This window comes from Chrysemys picta, chromosome 7 (genome assembly GCF_011386835.1).
Source record: "Chrysemys picta bellii isolate R12L10 chromosome 7, ASM1138683v2, whole genome shotgun sequence".
Taxonomy (NCBI): Eukaryota; Metazoa; Chordata; order Testudines; family Emydidae; genus Chrysemys; species Chrysemys picta.
In genome coordinates, this window is record NC_088797.1 from 99401385 (window position 1) to 99415128 (window position 13744).

General features: G+C 41.3%; 1 protein-coding gene across 20 annotated transcripts in view; it reads right to left on the minus strand.

Annotated features, from left to right (window-relative positions):
* Positions 1-13688, minus strand: part of KNDC1 (kinase non-catalytic C-lobe domain containing 1) — a 111974-nt gene extending 98286 nt beyond the window's left edge. For 7 of the 20 annotated variants that reach the window (XR_010589281.1, XR_010589280.1, XM_042856776.2 and 4 more), the window contains exons 1-3: positions 12940-13275; positions 8587-8785; positions 3722-3780 (exon numbers count right to left, since the gene is read on the minus strand). Coding sequence is in view for 14 of the 20 variants with exons in the window: in XM_042856776.2 (XP_042712710.2) it covers positions 3722-3780; positions 8587-8785; positions 12940-13035 (354 nt within the window). In the remaining 6 variants the exon portion in view is untranslated. Of the gene's footprint in view, positions 1-3721; positions 3781-8586; positions 8786-10261; positions 10957-11277; positions 11877-12471; positions 13276-13555 lie in introns of those variants that run through there. The other 13 variants (XM_042856784.2, XM_042856782.2, XM_042856781.2 and 10 more) reach the window with 11 other exon arrangements.
* Positions 13689-13744: the final 56 nt, after the last annotated feature.

The following is a 13744-nucleotide window of genomic DNA, read 5'->3' on the forward strand; positions in this document are numbered from 1 at the left end:
CTAAATTGAGTTTAAGTCTTAATAGCATATTTAACTCATTTGTCTGTAGTCATTTCTATCCTTATTCCTTATACTTAGCATCACTTAAACCTATATCCTTTTGCTAATAAACTTGTTATACTTTTATCATAAGCCAAGTGCTCTGACTGAAGTGGAGGGGTCGTCAATGCCAGTTAAATAAATAAGCTGCATATAGTCTCTGTGTTCAGCAAGAGAGCTGAACACTACAGAACAGATAGTTTTGGGGAAATTTAGGACAGAGGAGGTGTTGGGATCACCCTGCAAAAAGTAAGTGGGCAGTGAAAGCCAGGGTGTGACTTACATGCTCATATTCTGGATGTAGGTGTCAGGGCTGTGAGCCACAGCATCATAGCATTTAAGGCACCCAGAGTTGCAGGGAAGGTGGTGACGCAACCCCCTACTGGTCTGGATTCAATCCCAAAGCACCACCAGGTGGAATTTCAAATTTATAGAGACACCCACAGTCAGGCTGACACAAAAGCTAGAGCCCCAAGCAAGGTCTAGGGAGACCAGCCTGGTAGAAGTCACAGCATCATCAGGATATTGCTTGAGACCACACTGGCAGAGCCAGCACACAGACCCTGAACTCCTTCCCCACCCACTTCCTACCTCTGCCATCACCCTGTGCCCTCATACCCTATTGGGGATTTTATTCTCAAGACTTCACTATAGTTACAAAGTGTGGTAGGGTAAAAAATAAAATATAAACGACTACACTTTGTTTTCGTCTCTTAAAAAGGAAGAGATCACAGAGTTATCATCAATGCCTGTGCTAAATGTTAAACCTGCTATAGGCAGAAAAAAAACCCATCAAGAAGTGCTGAATGCACATGCAGATTTGGATTAAACAGATCAGTTAGTTGGCACATGAGTGAAATGAACAGCTGTAGTATTAAAAAATTACAAACCATGTTCACACATGGCAGACATCTAAGTCTTGCATCTAAATGCAAGATCACATGCTAGAAATGTGGGGCTGTGCTTCAGTGATCCACTGTCCCAGACTGAAGGGTAGTTTTGTGATATGGACAAACAGCCATTTGAAACTCCGTTGAAACTAGCAACACTTTTAACCCAAGGCAAACTCCTATTGTATTGAGTTGGTGATGGAAACAAATCTATTGAAGAACTCTCAGTAACACTCAACTATTTCTGTTGTGTTTCTCTTATCGGTCAAAATTCACTGATCACCATGCTAGCAAACTGTGATACAAGGAAAGGGGAGGGGGGATAGAGGGAGCTGGGAAAATGTACAGTAGGTCAAACTTTTGATTTAGAGAAGAGAAATGTCTCTCAATATTAGTTCATATAGAATCTAAACTGTCTTTGCTACTGAGCTGAGTAAACCTGCATTTTTTTTAATATAAAAAGCAGGCAAATATTGAAAGACAGCAAAAGACCAGGTCAGGAATATAAACAATACTTGTAAGTAATAAGTGCCTTACAATTAGTTTATTTCTCAGCCTCTTGTGCACTGGATACTTTGTTTTCCTGAAATGTCACTGTCCACTGGAACCAGAGCAGTGTCCTTGTAAAACATATGTTTGACATTTTTGGGGTAGGTCTTTAGACCTGTTAAATATCCATAATTTATTTATTGATGTCAGATATAGCCAAAACAATTAAAAACTCAACATTTGCATAACTTAAATACAGATCCCTCTCCTAATCCAAGTACACTGGGGAAAATGGGGTTCTCTCAAATACCATTGCACTGCAGTGATGACCCTTGTAAGAGAGCATCTATAGTATACAGCTGTGTATACACAAGGTACATATACACAGTGAAAGTATTCAGTTTCACTAAAAGCAGCATGATTCTGAATGTACAGTGCAGAGAACTGTACATCAGTTTGTCATTAATTTGTCCCTCTGCAGGCTCAGGATGATAAGAGCTCTGCTTAAGTTTCTAACTTTGTACCAAAGAAAGAGAAGTCTTGTATATTCAACTGTTTTCCCTCTCTCTCTCTCGCCATCTCTTTACTGTTACCCCCCTCTACACAGTGGGTCCAATATAACAGAAATCTCTAAGCACTGCCACAACAGGAGAGTTAAATAACAATAAAACTAGACATTATGGGATTTTTAGTAGACATGGATAAACTATATTGGAAAAAAAATGGCTTGCACCCATCTAAAACTTTTAAAAAAACTAAGATTTGAGATATTTTAGGACAAGTACTCCTCCTCCAATTCTCAAATACCAAAGTTGCCACCAACATTTGATTTTCAGAACTTAGAAACTCTCCCAATAGTTCTAGCTGCGAGGAGTCTCACATCTGAAGGGTTAAGAGACTTCCTAGAGTTGGCAGCAGGGAAGCAGCAATGCATTCTGGAGTACCTCTGGGCCAGAAAAGCTCAAAATCTTTCACTTCCAAACTACTGGCCAGCCAGAGACTTACACATGATGGCACACAAGACCAAGCTCACCAGAGGTAAAGGCCTTTGGACTCATGGAGAGAAGATAGGTTGCGTAGGAAAGGAAAAAGGATGCAGATCTCAAAAAGCTGGAATGAGAATGCAAGACTTGAGTAAGACTTGATCAGATGTAGGAGGCCTATCTGGGCATAAGGAGTAGAGAAATATTTATCCCTCCTGACTTGAAGGAGCTGCAGGGACATTCATCTAAAGGAGAAAACTAAAAGTTTCAGTGCCTCTCAGGAAGAAATAGCCATCAACTATATCTTGCTCACCCAAAAAAGTCAGAATATAAAGAACATTATCACTGCCCTCCTAACACAGTGTGTGCCAAAAACTGGAAGTATAGATTGTCAAGACATTTGAGCTCTGATTGCCTATGTAATTATAATGATTGCCAAGTGTTCATGGTGGTGGTTAGAGATGAAGAGGAACTCTGTCCCTAAAGCTTCCAGAACTATACTATATCAGACACACACAAAAAACACATTTGCTGAACAAGAGATAATTATAAACTTGATTATACAAAAGATAAGCAAGCATCAAAATAAAGTTATTTGTATTAGATTATGTGGAAACAAAACAGATTTCCTCGTATCTTGACTGACAACAAAACATGCTGCCCATTAAACCAATTTAGGTATCATCTAAAATACAAGCCAAAAACATTAAATAGTGTATCTAGGAATTTCAATAGAAAGTAACACATTCTTGTAATACAGCACTGGGATGGCTGATTTGGGAGACTAATGAATTACTGTAAACAATTTAGCACTAATTTAATTTAACAATGTAGAGCATTTGTGGATTGCAAGGCAATAGACATCCATTTGTTTTTTCATTAAGCCAAAGATAAAATTGTTGATTGCCCCACCATGAATTATTTTATTGAAGAAGATAGCAAACAAATGTTATATTTAGTATAAAAATTCATGGCTAGTCTCTGAACAAGCAAATGTAACCAATGAAGGATACATAAAACAATTCAGACCAGCTGGGGTTTAAGGCAGACCAATACACTGTTCTTGCAAAAAAGGGTTTTCATATTTTCAGTTAGTGAAGAATTGTTTATATAGAAAACTGTTATAAACATACCATTTTACTTCACTAGAAATTTCCATTTAATACACATATACATAGTCTGTGTTCCCAAAATAGTATACTTGTTTATGAGCATTAAATACAAACATTAAAACTATATGCTAAAGAAAAACTATAAGCATTCAGTATTGTAAAAATATCAACAACAACAAGATGATCTATATCTTTATCTGTTACTTGCCTCAAATGTGTTACCAGTGATATCAAATTCTGGTGGGACAAAGGCACCTTCTGGATCATCTATTAAAAAAAATGCCAGATTAAGAAATTGACAATTATATATGCATATAGCACGTCTTGACAGTTTGATGTCACAAAATGAAATGTACATAATTGACAAGCCTGTTGGTTCTCACGCCTCCAAGCTACAAAGACAACTCTGTAGAGAGCTGATGGTTCCAGTGCTGTAAGGGAACTATTAACTCTTACCAAAGGACCCTTTAATGATTATATATGGAAATATGCCTTTCTGTACCTTATTTCTAACCATCCTGAAGAAGCAAACTATCACTCTCTCCACTAAGGAACAAAAAGATTAAATTCAGAGAAAGAGACAACCTCCGTTTCAGACACCAAGCTACCAACCTAATATTTTTAATCCCCTTCCTTCTGGGAACCTGAAAGTTTTCAGGCCGGGGCTACAGCTGGGGCAGGGGGCTGAGGCCAGGTCTGTAACTGGAGCCAGGAACAGAGCCGGAGGAGAAAGTCAGGGTTGAGGCTGGGGCTGGGAGCTGGGAACGGGGCTGCAGCTAGGGCTGTGGCCAGGAGTGGAGCCGGGAGCTGGGGCAAGAGCCAGAAACCGAGGCCAGAAGCTGTGGTTGGACGCAGGGCCGGAGCAGAGCTGGGGGTGGGGTGGAGCTCGGTGGTGCTCCCTCCCCACCCCCAATGGGGGCTGACGTGGGCCCCACTGCATCGCCCCAACGATTCCTCCATGCCCCACTAGCGGGGGGGGGGGGAGGGCGCCCCACAGCTTGGGGACCACTGCCTTATAGTGAAAGACTCAAAGAGCTCAATCTATTTATCTTAACAAAGAGAAACATAAGAGATAACTTGACTACACTGTAAGTACCTGCATGGGAAACAAATATTTAATAATACACCTTCCGTCTAGCAGAGAAAGGTACACCACAAACCTATGGCTGGAAGCTGAAGATAGACAAATTCAAACTGACAATAAGGTGCACATTTTTGACAGCGAGGATACAACCATTAGAACAATTTGCCAAGGGTTGTGGTGGGGTTTCTCCAACACCAACAATTTTTAAATCAAGATTGGATATTTTTTCTAAAAGATGTGCTCTAGGAATTATTTTGAGGAAGTTCTTATACAGGAGACCAGACTACATGATCACAATGGTCCCTTCTGGCCTTGGAATCTCTGAAGCAAAACTCCAAGCCAGTAACCAAAGGAGGGAGATTTCCCAAGGCCAGCTAATAAAAGCCTGCCTTCTGTCTGTTACTTTTTAGAAGTTACAGAATGAGCACATTTACATAAATCTCTACAGCCACCACCTGTAACTACCATCTTCTGAGATGAGGAAGAACCAAATCTCCATGTCCAAGGTATGCAACCTAGTTGATTGCTGACCTACTCTCACCACAAATATGATTGATGCCCTTGTGGGCCTCTCCAACCAGCAGGCCGACATAGCTGCTTACTTCACTTTCCAGCCAAATCTATACGGAAAGACCAGGAAAGAAACTCTTCATTAGAGGAGTTGGGCCGGACCAAAGCTTGTAAGTGGACTATTTCAGCAGCGATGCTGCATGATGCTGTATTAATGCCTATTTGGCAACTCAGTCATTGGGGGTATAACTATGGTAGTATTGCCCCATTTGTCTGAGGGATTTGGCTCCAAAGGCTGGGTTATTTCCCTTAGAAGGGGAGAATTGTTAATTTTTAGACTTACAAAATGCTCTTAGAGTTGATCACATATATAACAAATTTAACACCCCAGACCCAATGTCAAATGAAGGCTTCAAATCAGACAGATGTTAAAAGCTATAAATCCTCACCCCAAAGATCTTTCTCCAACCCATCCTTTCAGGCAAATGTCTGGGTGAACAGGAGTCCAATATGTCAAGCTGAAGTTCTATCAGAGCAGTGTGAGGCAGGGGAAAACAAAATTTCAGAGCCTAAGAATTTTAAGAGCTCTTTCTGCATCCAGTTGTTTAGATCTAGGTGATAGCTTGAACACCTCAGCTGATTTAAGCTGCTGGGGAACAAAGCAACCGTCACCTTTAATTGCACCAGAAAATTAATATGTATCTAGTAGCTGTACTGTATTCATCAGTGCAGATCATGAAGTGCTGATGTCATTCACGTCCTGTAAGAAACACTGTGAAACAAGCAGTCTACATGAGCTGAAGTTTTTGGACGGCTTTCTAGTGCATCTCCAAGTAGACTACTCTCATATGAAAGAGACAAAGGCATAGTATAACAAAAACAACGAGGAGTCTGGTGGCACTGTAAAGAACAGAAGATTTATTTGGGCATAAGCTTTCGTGGGTAAAAAACCCACTTCTTCAGATGCACGGAGTGAAAATTACAGATGCAGGCATAAATATACTGACACATGAAGAGAAGGGAGTTACCTTACAAGTGGAGGACCAGTGTTGACAGGGCCAATTCAATCAGGGTGGATGTGGTCCACTCCCAATAACTGATGAGGAGGTGTCAAAACCAAGAGAGGGAAAATTGCTTTTGTAGTGAGCAACAGACACACAAAACTCCTCTATTACAGAAGCAGATACTAAATTCTTCCTCTTAGATCTTGGGTAGAGGGCTGAAGCATTGGCTCTTGTGCTCTAAAGCTGTTAAGTGGTCTGGTTCGCATATATTTATTCATCATCACCAGCTGGCTCTGGCTGCACAAGGTGATATTGCCTTTGGTCACAGAATCCTTTTAACTAGTTTACAAAATATGGTAGCTTTCTGCAGGAACCAGCTTCCATTCTTTCTATTACTCTCTTCCTTTCTCCTCCTCTCCCACCAGTCTTGGAGCATTTGAGGGTCAAAGAAGAGTATTATTTTAGATTTGGTAATCCTATAGTTTATACTTTTTCAAATCATGAAACTCTCCAAGGGACAGTGGGCAATTTGCAGCTACTGGCACATGGTACAATGCAATTTTTGTATTCTTGCTTCCTGTTGCATGGAGTCCACAGTATCATTTCTTTAGAAGGAAAGGAAAGGCAAAATATAACAACCTGAATTGCTTACAAGTCATTTCCTCTTATTTAAAAGAGAGACAGTCACCTTTTCTAGCAGAGTAAATATGACTGCAACAAAGTTCCAGAAATGACAAGATAGTAAAAAAAAAAGTGTTGTTTGATTTTGACTGAATTGTAATAGCACAAAAAAATAGGGACAAAGTGGGAGAAGCACAGAGAAGAGTGTGTGTGTGGGGGAGGGGAGGAATCATTAAAAATATGCATCTGCATACCAACTTCTTCCATTATGAAGTTCCTCTTAGAGTTTTCCTACACACAGGCAATGTTTCTTTAACTCTAATTGAATTTTGAAACATCCTAATCAAGACTTTCCAATAATTTGAATTATGTCCATGCACATAATTTGCTTCACTAAAAACCCATACACTGAGTATTTGCATATGGCCACAGTTAACTGATGGCTGACAACCAGGAACTTAGCTTAGATTTTTTACCTCTTGTGAGCACTTCCTTTCTTTCCCCAAGATCTTAATTTTTGGCAGTACAAAGAACTTTTATCCACTAGACATATTCTCCTTTAGTGAGGCTCCTGTATGTTTCTTTAAGAAACATCAGGTCAAATTCAATCCAAGATTTAGATTTTGCAAGAATGAACTTTTACAAAACTGAAGAGAAGTGTTTTTTTATTGAAGTTATAATACAAACAATTATTTTAACACAAAACCAGTTTCCCCTGCAGTGTTAAACAAAATATGGCAGCACAGGATTAGTACATGGGTATATGAAAATGTATTAGACTTAAAAACAAACACGAATCTGCCAAATCTATTTTAAAATTGTTCAAGCTGAGAAATACAAACAAATAATGAATACATTTTAAAATATACCTTCAGCTTTATGTCATGTTTTATGACCTCTCAAGTTAGGACATTTGATTTAAAACTATGATTTTTAACCTGATATAGTTTAATTTCAACAGTTGGACCAAAATAATGGCTAACACGCACACACACCACACACACACACGGCTCATTTAATGCAATCTGGAAGCAAAGTGACAGATGTAGTTATTCTGACATTGTTTTAAAAATAAATTAAGTTTAAAAGACACAATAAAAAGCCTAAAGAGAATAGGTATGGCACGGAACTGATCTCTGAGGCTTCTACAACTTGGCACTAGGTTCTTTCCTCCTCATTCTCTAGTGCAATTTTCTTAGCTGTCATTTCTTGCAATGTAAGAGATTAAGGCTCTTGAGATTTTTGCTGATTTAATCTTATCCAATAATAGACTTTCCCTCACAATGAAATCAGAAGTCCTTTTGTGAATGTCAGCATCCCCATGTCTCCAATGATACATAAAGATCTTACATTCCGCTACATGCAGACACCACTCAATCCTCCATTCTGGGAAAGCTTTATCAGGTCACATCTATTCTACTGCTAGATCTACAGCCAAATAGCCATCTTCTTTAGCCATAATTGTAATTTCATGGACATATTTAAGTGGTGAGAGAAGCAGCACCATGATTATGCTTTGCCCATACTTTCAGACATGTCTGAACAAGTCCATAATTGACTATGTTTAAAATGTAAGTGCAATAGATTCATGTGGAAAAAAATCTGTGAAAACAAGTGGATCCAACTAAATTCAATCTGAAACCTTTATTCTGTATTAGTATAGATAGTGAAAGTACAGTGCTCCTGAATCTAATCTAGTTTCATATGGACCGCCATTCATCCATTTATCAAGAAATTCTGCTTTGCAGTCTAATTAAATCTACTAAAAGTTTGAAGAATATAATGTTTTATTACATGCTCTCAGCATGACTTTGCATACTTTTTAACAAATTGCCTAGAAGCATAAATACTTACCACTGAGCTGTTCCATGAAGCACACATTGCCATTGGTGTTAAAAGCCAAAGTGTCAGGAGTAATGCAAAGTGTCTGGAAGATTGCTGAATGGGAGATGCTCTTCATAGAATGGCTACACTCCAGGCAAATTGCCCAGATATCTTGCTCGGTAAGATAGCTATCCCGCAGTGACAGAATATCAGCAAGGGACACATTCTCCTGCCAAGACATGAATTCAGAAATTACTCTGCATTTGATGACATTACTTGTAGCCAATTGTGTCAAATGTCATCTACAATACACAACCTGATGTGATTCCAGCAAGTTCTCAGACTTCCTAGGACAAAGAATTTAACTTCCCACTCCTACTCCCCAAGTATTTAATGTAAAGAACTTTCAGCACAAAGAGTGCTTTAGGGGAAACAGTCAACCTGTGCAAAGATCTCACGTTAACATCAGAAAACAGGTATTTTTGTGATTTTTTTAAATGGAGACACTCCTGCACCACACTAAAATGGAAGGATAGTCTTGAGGTAAAGACACAGGGACTGGGGTCACAGGAGATCTGGATTAATTTTCCGACTCTGCCACAAGTTTCCTGTGTGACCTTGGGGAAGTCACTTTAAGCTCTTTTAGCCTCAGTTTCCCCCACCTGTCTCCTGAAAGGGGACGTTGCAAGGTTTAATTAGTGTTTGTAACTGCTTTGTGAGCCTCAGGTAGCGCAACACACGTTATGGCCTCTTTTTTTGGTGTGTGTGTGTGTGGGGGGGGGCGCCATAAGTCAAAATTTTAGATAAACAGCTTCCAGGTGCCTGATGGTTGCCTCAAGTTTTTGTTTATCCAGTGCTCCCCGATGGTCAAGGTAACATATGACTTCTAGCTTAAGGCTGTCTTCACCGCTGTGCTATTTATTAGGCTGTGTGTGGGAATTCCAAGAAACGTGGCGAAAGCTCTGTTGGAGACATTTAGAAGTTAGTATTCCTTTTTCAGTCTAATTTAGACTAGAGAATAACTTTACATTGGAAGGACGATACACTGGAAGATCTGACAGGCTCTTTCAATTTCTAACTTCTATGACTGTATGCTTTAGGAAGCTGCTTGGATAAAAAGACTACGATTGGAAGTGCGATGCCTAGTAGCTGTATTATCACACAACAATTACTGTTGCCAACCCTCCAGGATTGTCCTGGAATCTCCAGGAATTAAAGATTAATCTTTAATTAAAGACTGTGTCATGTGATGAAACCTCCAGGAATATGTCCAATCAAAACTAACAATCCTACACAACATAAGGACCCCAAGATAAGAGCAGTAAACACAAGAAACGTATTTCCCAAGCAACTTTAAAAAAATGGAAACAATTCGGGCAAAATTTCAAGCTGGATACATACTGATTACAATTAGGTCAAGAAAAGACCATAACAGCAATTTTCTCAAAGCTCTAATAAGTAGCTGACATTTCTCAGACCTCCAAAATTCCAGATATTTAGAACTGAGTTTAGCTATAAAAAGTAAGCAAAGCGTTTCGGATTACAGAATATAGGTTTTACAAATATCTAACCATTGATTTTTGTTAGTTTTTCTTTTGGGATGGAGTAAAAACAAATTTGTTAACATAGTCGTTAATATTTGTTACTTATCATTGCATTCAGCATCACTTAATGGGAAAAGTATTCCCAACATTAGAAGCACCACCATTTCAGTCTTCTGATTCTCCTTTCTCTTCTTCCCAGTCTGTCTCTTCCACTTCCTCCTTCAGCATCTCCCTCTCTGTAACAACTCCCAATTCCATGCTATTGGGCTCCTCTTCCACCCCAACGCTCCCATAGACTAACAGACGTATTGGAGCATAAGCTTTCGTGGGTGAATACCAACTTCATCAGACGTCTGTTAGTCAATAAGGTGCCACAGGACTGTCGCTTTTTACAGATCTAGACTAACACGGCTACCCCTCTGATCCTATTGGGATCCAGGAAGTGAGCGGGCATACCCCTCTGATACTAGGAATCAAATAGTTAATGCTAAATCTTGAAGAGATTTTCTAAAAAAGTTTAAGGGATTTAGGAGCACATGTCCCCATTGATTTTAGTGGGATTTGTGTTCTTAGATCTCTTAGGCATTTTTCAAAAATCTTTCCTTCAAGTTCAAGGCTCATCAGGCTTTCAAGTTAACATCTCAATGAAATGAAAGGTCAAGGAGAGCTCAGACTCTTAGAGCCATTTCTTATGGTCATCTGTAGACTCATTGTTTGTGTTATCACATAGATCCTATTTGGAAGATCTTTATCATAAGGTTAGAAACCCTTTGAGGGAGATAAATGAAAGCTTAGATTCTGCAGACTCTGCACATGCTTTGTTTGCCACCAGTAAACGATACCAGAAAACACACTTAAATGCGAAAGACAGCATCTTAAATATAAAGAGGCATCTGACAGAGTGAGTAGAGAAGAATAAATAAAATATTCCTAGACAAACCGGACAGCAAAAACCATTTCTCAAAACAAGAATATAGAGTATCTAGTCAAATGGAGACTTTTAGGAGCTTGCCAGGAATGGCAGTCAAGCTCCATTTAATAAATACCTAGCTCTTCTATAGCGCTTTAAGAGATTACGAGGTTGTTTTCCCCTCCACCACCCATACTTTTAGGTCTCCAACTTTTAATCACTCTTCTTGAATATTCCTAAGAATGCTATAATTGTGTCAGTAAGCACCCTTAATATCCTGAGAGCAGTCTGGGAGATCTTCCAAAGGGTAGTCATGGAAAACTTATTGAATCATGATTCATACACCAGCAGCAGACAATAATCTTGTTCAGTCTGAGGAATAAAAAGGTATTCCCAATTGGTTTCCAAATTGCTAAAGGATTTTGATTCACGCTCAACTCTCTTGACAGCAAAAATGATTGTGCCAAATCTGCTCCACAATGTGATAGGCTCAAGGAAACAGAGGTCACCGGACAATGTCCACAAATGGATTATCTGATCCTACTTGAGTTTGTGAAAAGAACTGTAGCCAGTCCCTCCTCCAAATTATTTACATTGCTAAGAGCTTTCTCTATGACTACTCCCTCTTCACTTACCACTTAATGGATTCTACCCTTGAAACTGGCAGAGATGTAAGAAGCAAGAGAAAATGCTATTTAACAACTGAACCCAATATGTGAAATGTATCCATCACTAAACTACTAGTTAACATATTTCTGGTCCATGTTATCCAAATGCTAACTAACCAGGCAAGCAACATTCTCCAAATCATTCCTTGAGTTATGAAGGAAGAGATCAATAATGCAAGAGTAGAACTATGTATGACAAAACAACTCAGAACTAGAGTCAGCTCCATCTTTACATGTTTGTTTAGCACAACTAATGACTAATTTAAACAAATAACAGTATAAACAGACTTAGCAGCCTTTCCTGCTGCCTGTTAAAGGCCTTTTATGGGGTAGCAACTAAGCTTTTACAGAAGAAAAAAATATTTGCTTATTACTGAAGGGGATTTTGTTTGATTTTTGTGATTTTGTCTGATTAAGAGTCATTGTTATTAAATGCTACAACGAAGTCATAGTCCAACATTTGTGACATTAGTCTGCAGACATGACAATAATTATGATACAACAGTTAAATCATAATGATGAATATGGGGTATCAAGAAATAAGGTGTGAGGGAGTAAATCCATTAGGAACACAGGGTTCTAGGATTATTAGGAAAAGAGGAGCAAGAGAATCTTATTGACATGAAAAATGCCTCTTTGTATGGCCCCTAAATATATTTCTCCAGTTCCTATGTTTGTAACAAGACTTCCAAGACTTTTGATAGCTGCTAATCTTAAATCCTTGCCCAGAGATGTTTGCATGTTACAGTTTTGCAAGAAGAAGATAGTTCAGAACATTTCCTTTATAACTTACTGCTTTGAAGAGTAAAAGCAATTTTCCCTCACAGCTTTTAAATGGTAGGAGAATCCGGCTCTTTCCCTACAACTGAACTAAGATGATCAGGTCCCTGTGAAAGTTGATTTATACCCCTTGGACTGGCCAGTCCGCGTTCACCACAGGGTTAGTTCCCCGTTAAGTCAACACTTTCCGCTCTCCCGTAGTTTGCGCAGCGCACCGCTGTAAACAAACCGAAGGCAGGGAAGGGCAGGCCGGGAAGCACAGGCCAGCAGCACAGCGACCAGAGAACTAGCAGCTGAGTTGCTGACACAAAACAAGTTCATCCAGAGAAGCTACTCCAGCAACTGCAGCGCCGGGGCCACTCTTTGCAGCTGGGAAGGGTCGGTCTCGCCCACAGGTGCGCGCAGTAGCCAGAGCTCTTCAGGGCTGGGCGGGTGCTCTTGCCAAGGAGAGGTGGGGGAGGCTGTACTTTGGCACACTCACCTCATCCTCCAGCAGTGTCGGCAGCGGCTCGAAGTCATAGCAACCCACCTCCTCCTCCTCGGGAAACCCAGCCACCGCGGCTTCCATAGCCTCCATGCCGCCTGGGGAGGAAGTGGCAGGCGAAGTCTTCACCCCAGCAGCTTGGCTGCGTGCTCCAAGCCCAGCCCTCTGCGGCTCATTCCCAACGCCAGCTCGTGCCTCCGGAGCGGCCCCTGGCTGTAGCCCTGCCCTTGCCCCCCAGCGCCTCGAGCTCTCCTACCCCACCCCGCTCGCTGCCCGCGCCCACTCCCCGGAGTGCCGCGCGCTGCAATCCCTGCCTGGGGCACGCCCTGCCCCCGCCCCTTCGCTAGGGAAGCGATCGCATAGTAACGGGCACGGCCGCCGCGCCTTGCCTGAGCGACGCAGGCCTGACTGCAGCTCCCCCAGCAACAGCCTCCGCCTGACCGCCTCCTTCCCCGCACAGCCCAGCTCCACCACTGCAGGGGCCTCGGCCCGCTTGCTCCGGCCTGGGTTACTGAGCCCTAGCGCCCTCCCGGCGCAGCCAGGTGCCTGCCCTGGAATCCCTCCCCACACCCCGCTTTAACCCCTGGTTCCCGGCCTCCCCCTCCGAACTAACGCGGAGCAAACTTCAGGCAGCAACTTGCTGCCCGCGCCAGCCAGCCGCGCCGCGCCGCTGCCGCAGTGCTCCCTCTGCCCCCGCCGGAGAGCGGCGTGGCTCGGGGCGGTTGTCAGCGCAGCGCTCGGGCTGATTGATGCACGAGGGTTGGTTTGTGTCTGGTCTGCCGGGCTCGGAGAGCGAAGCCTG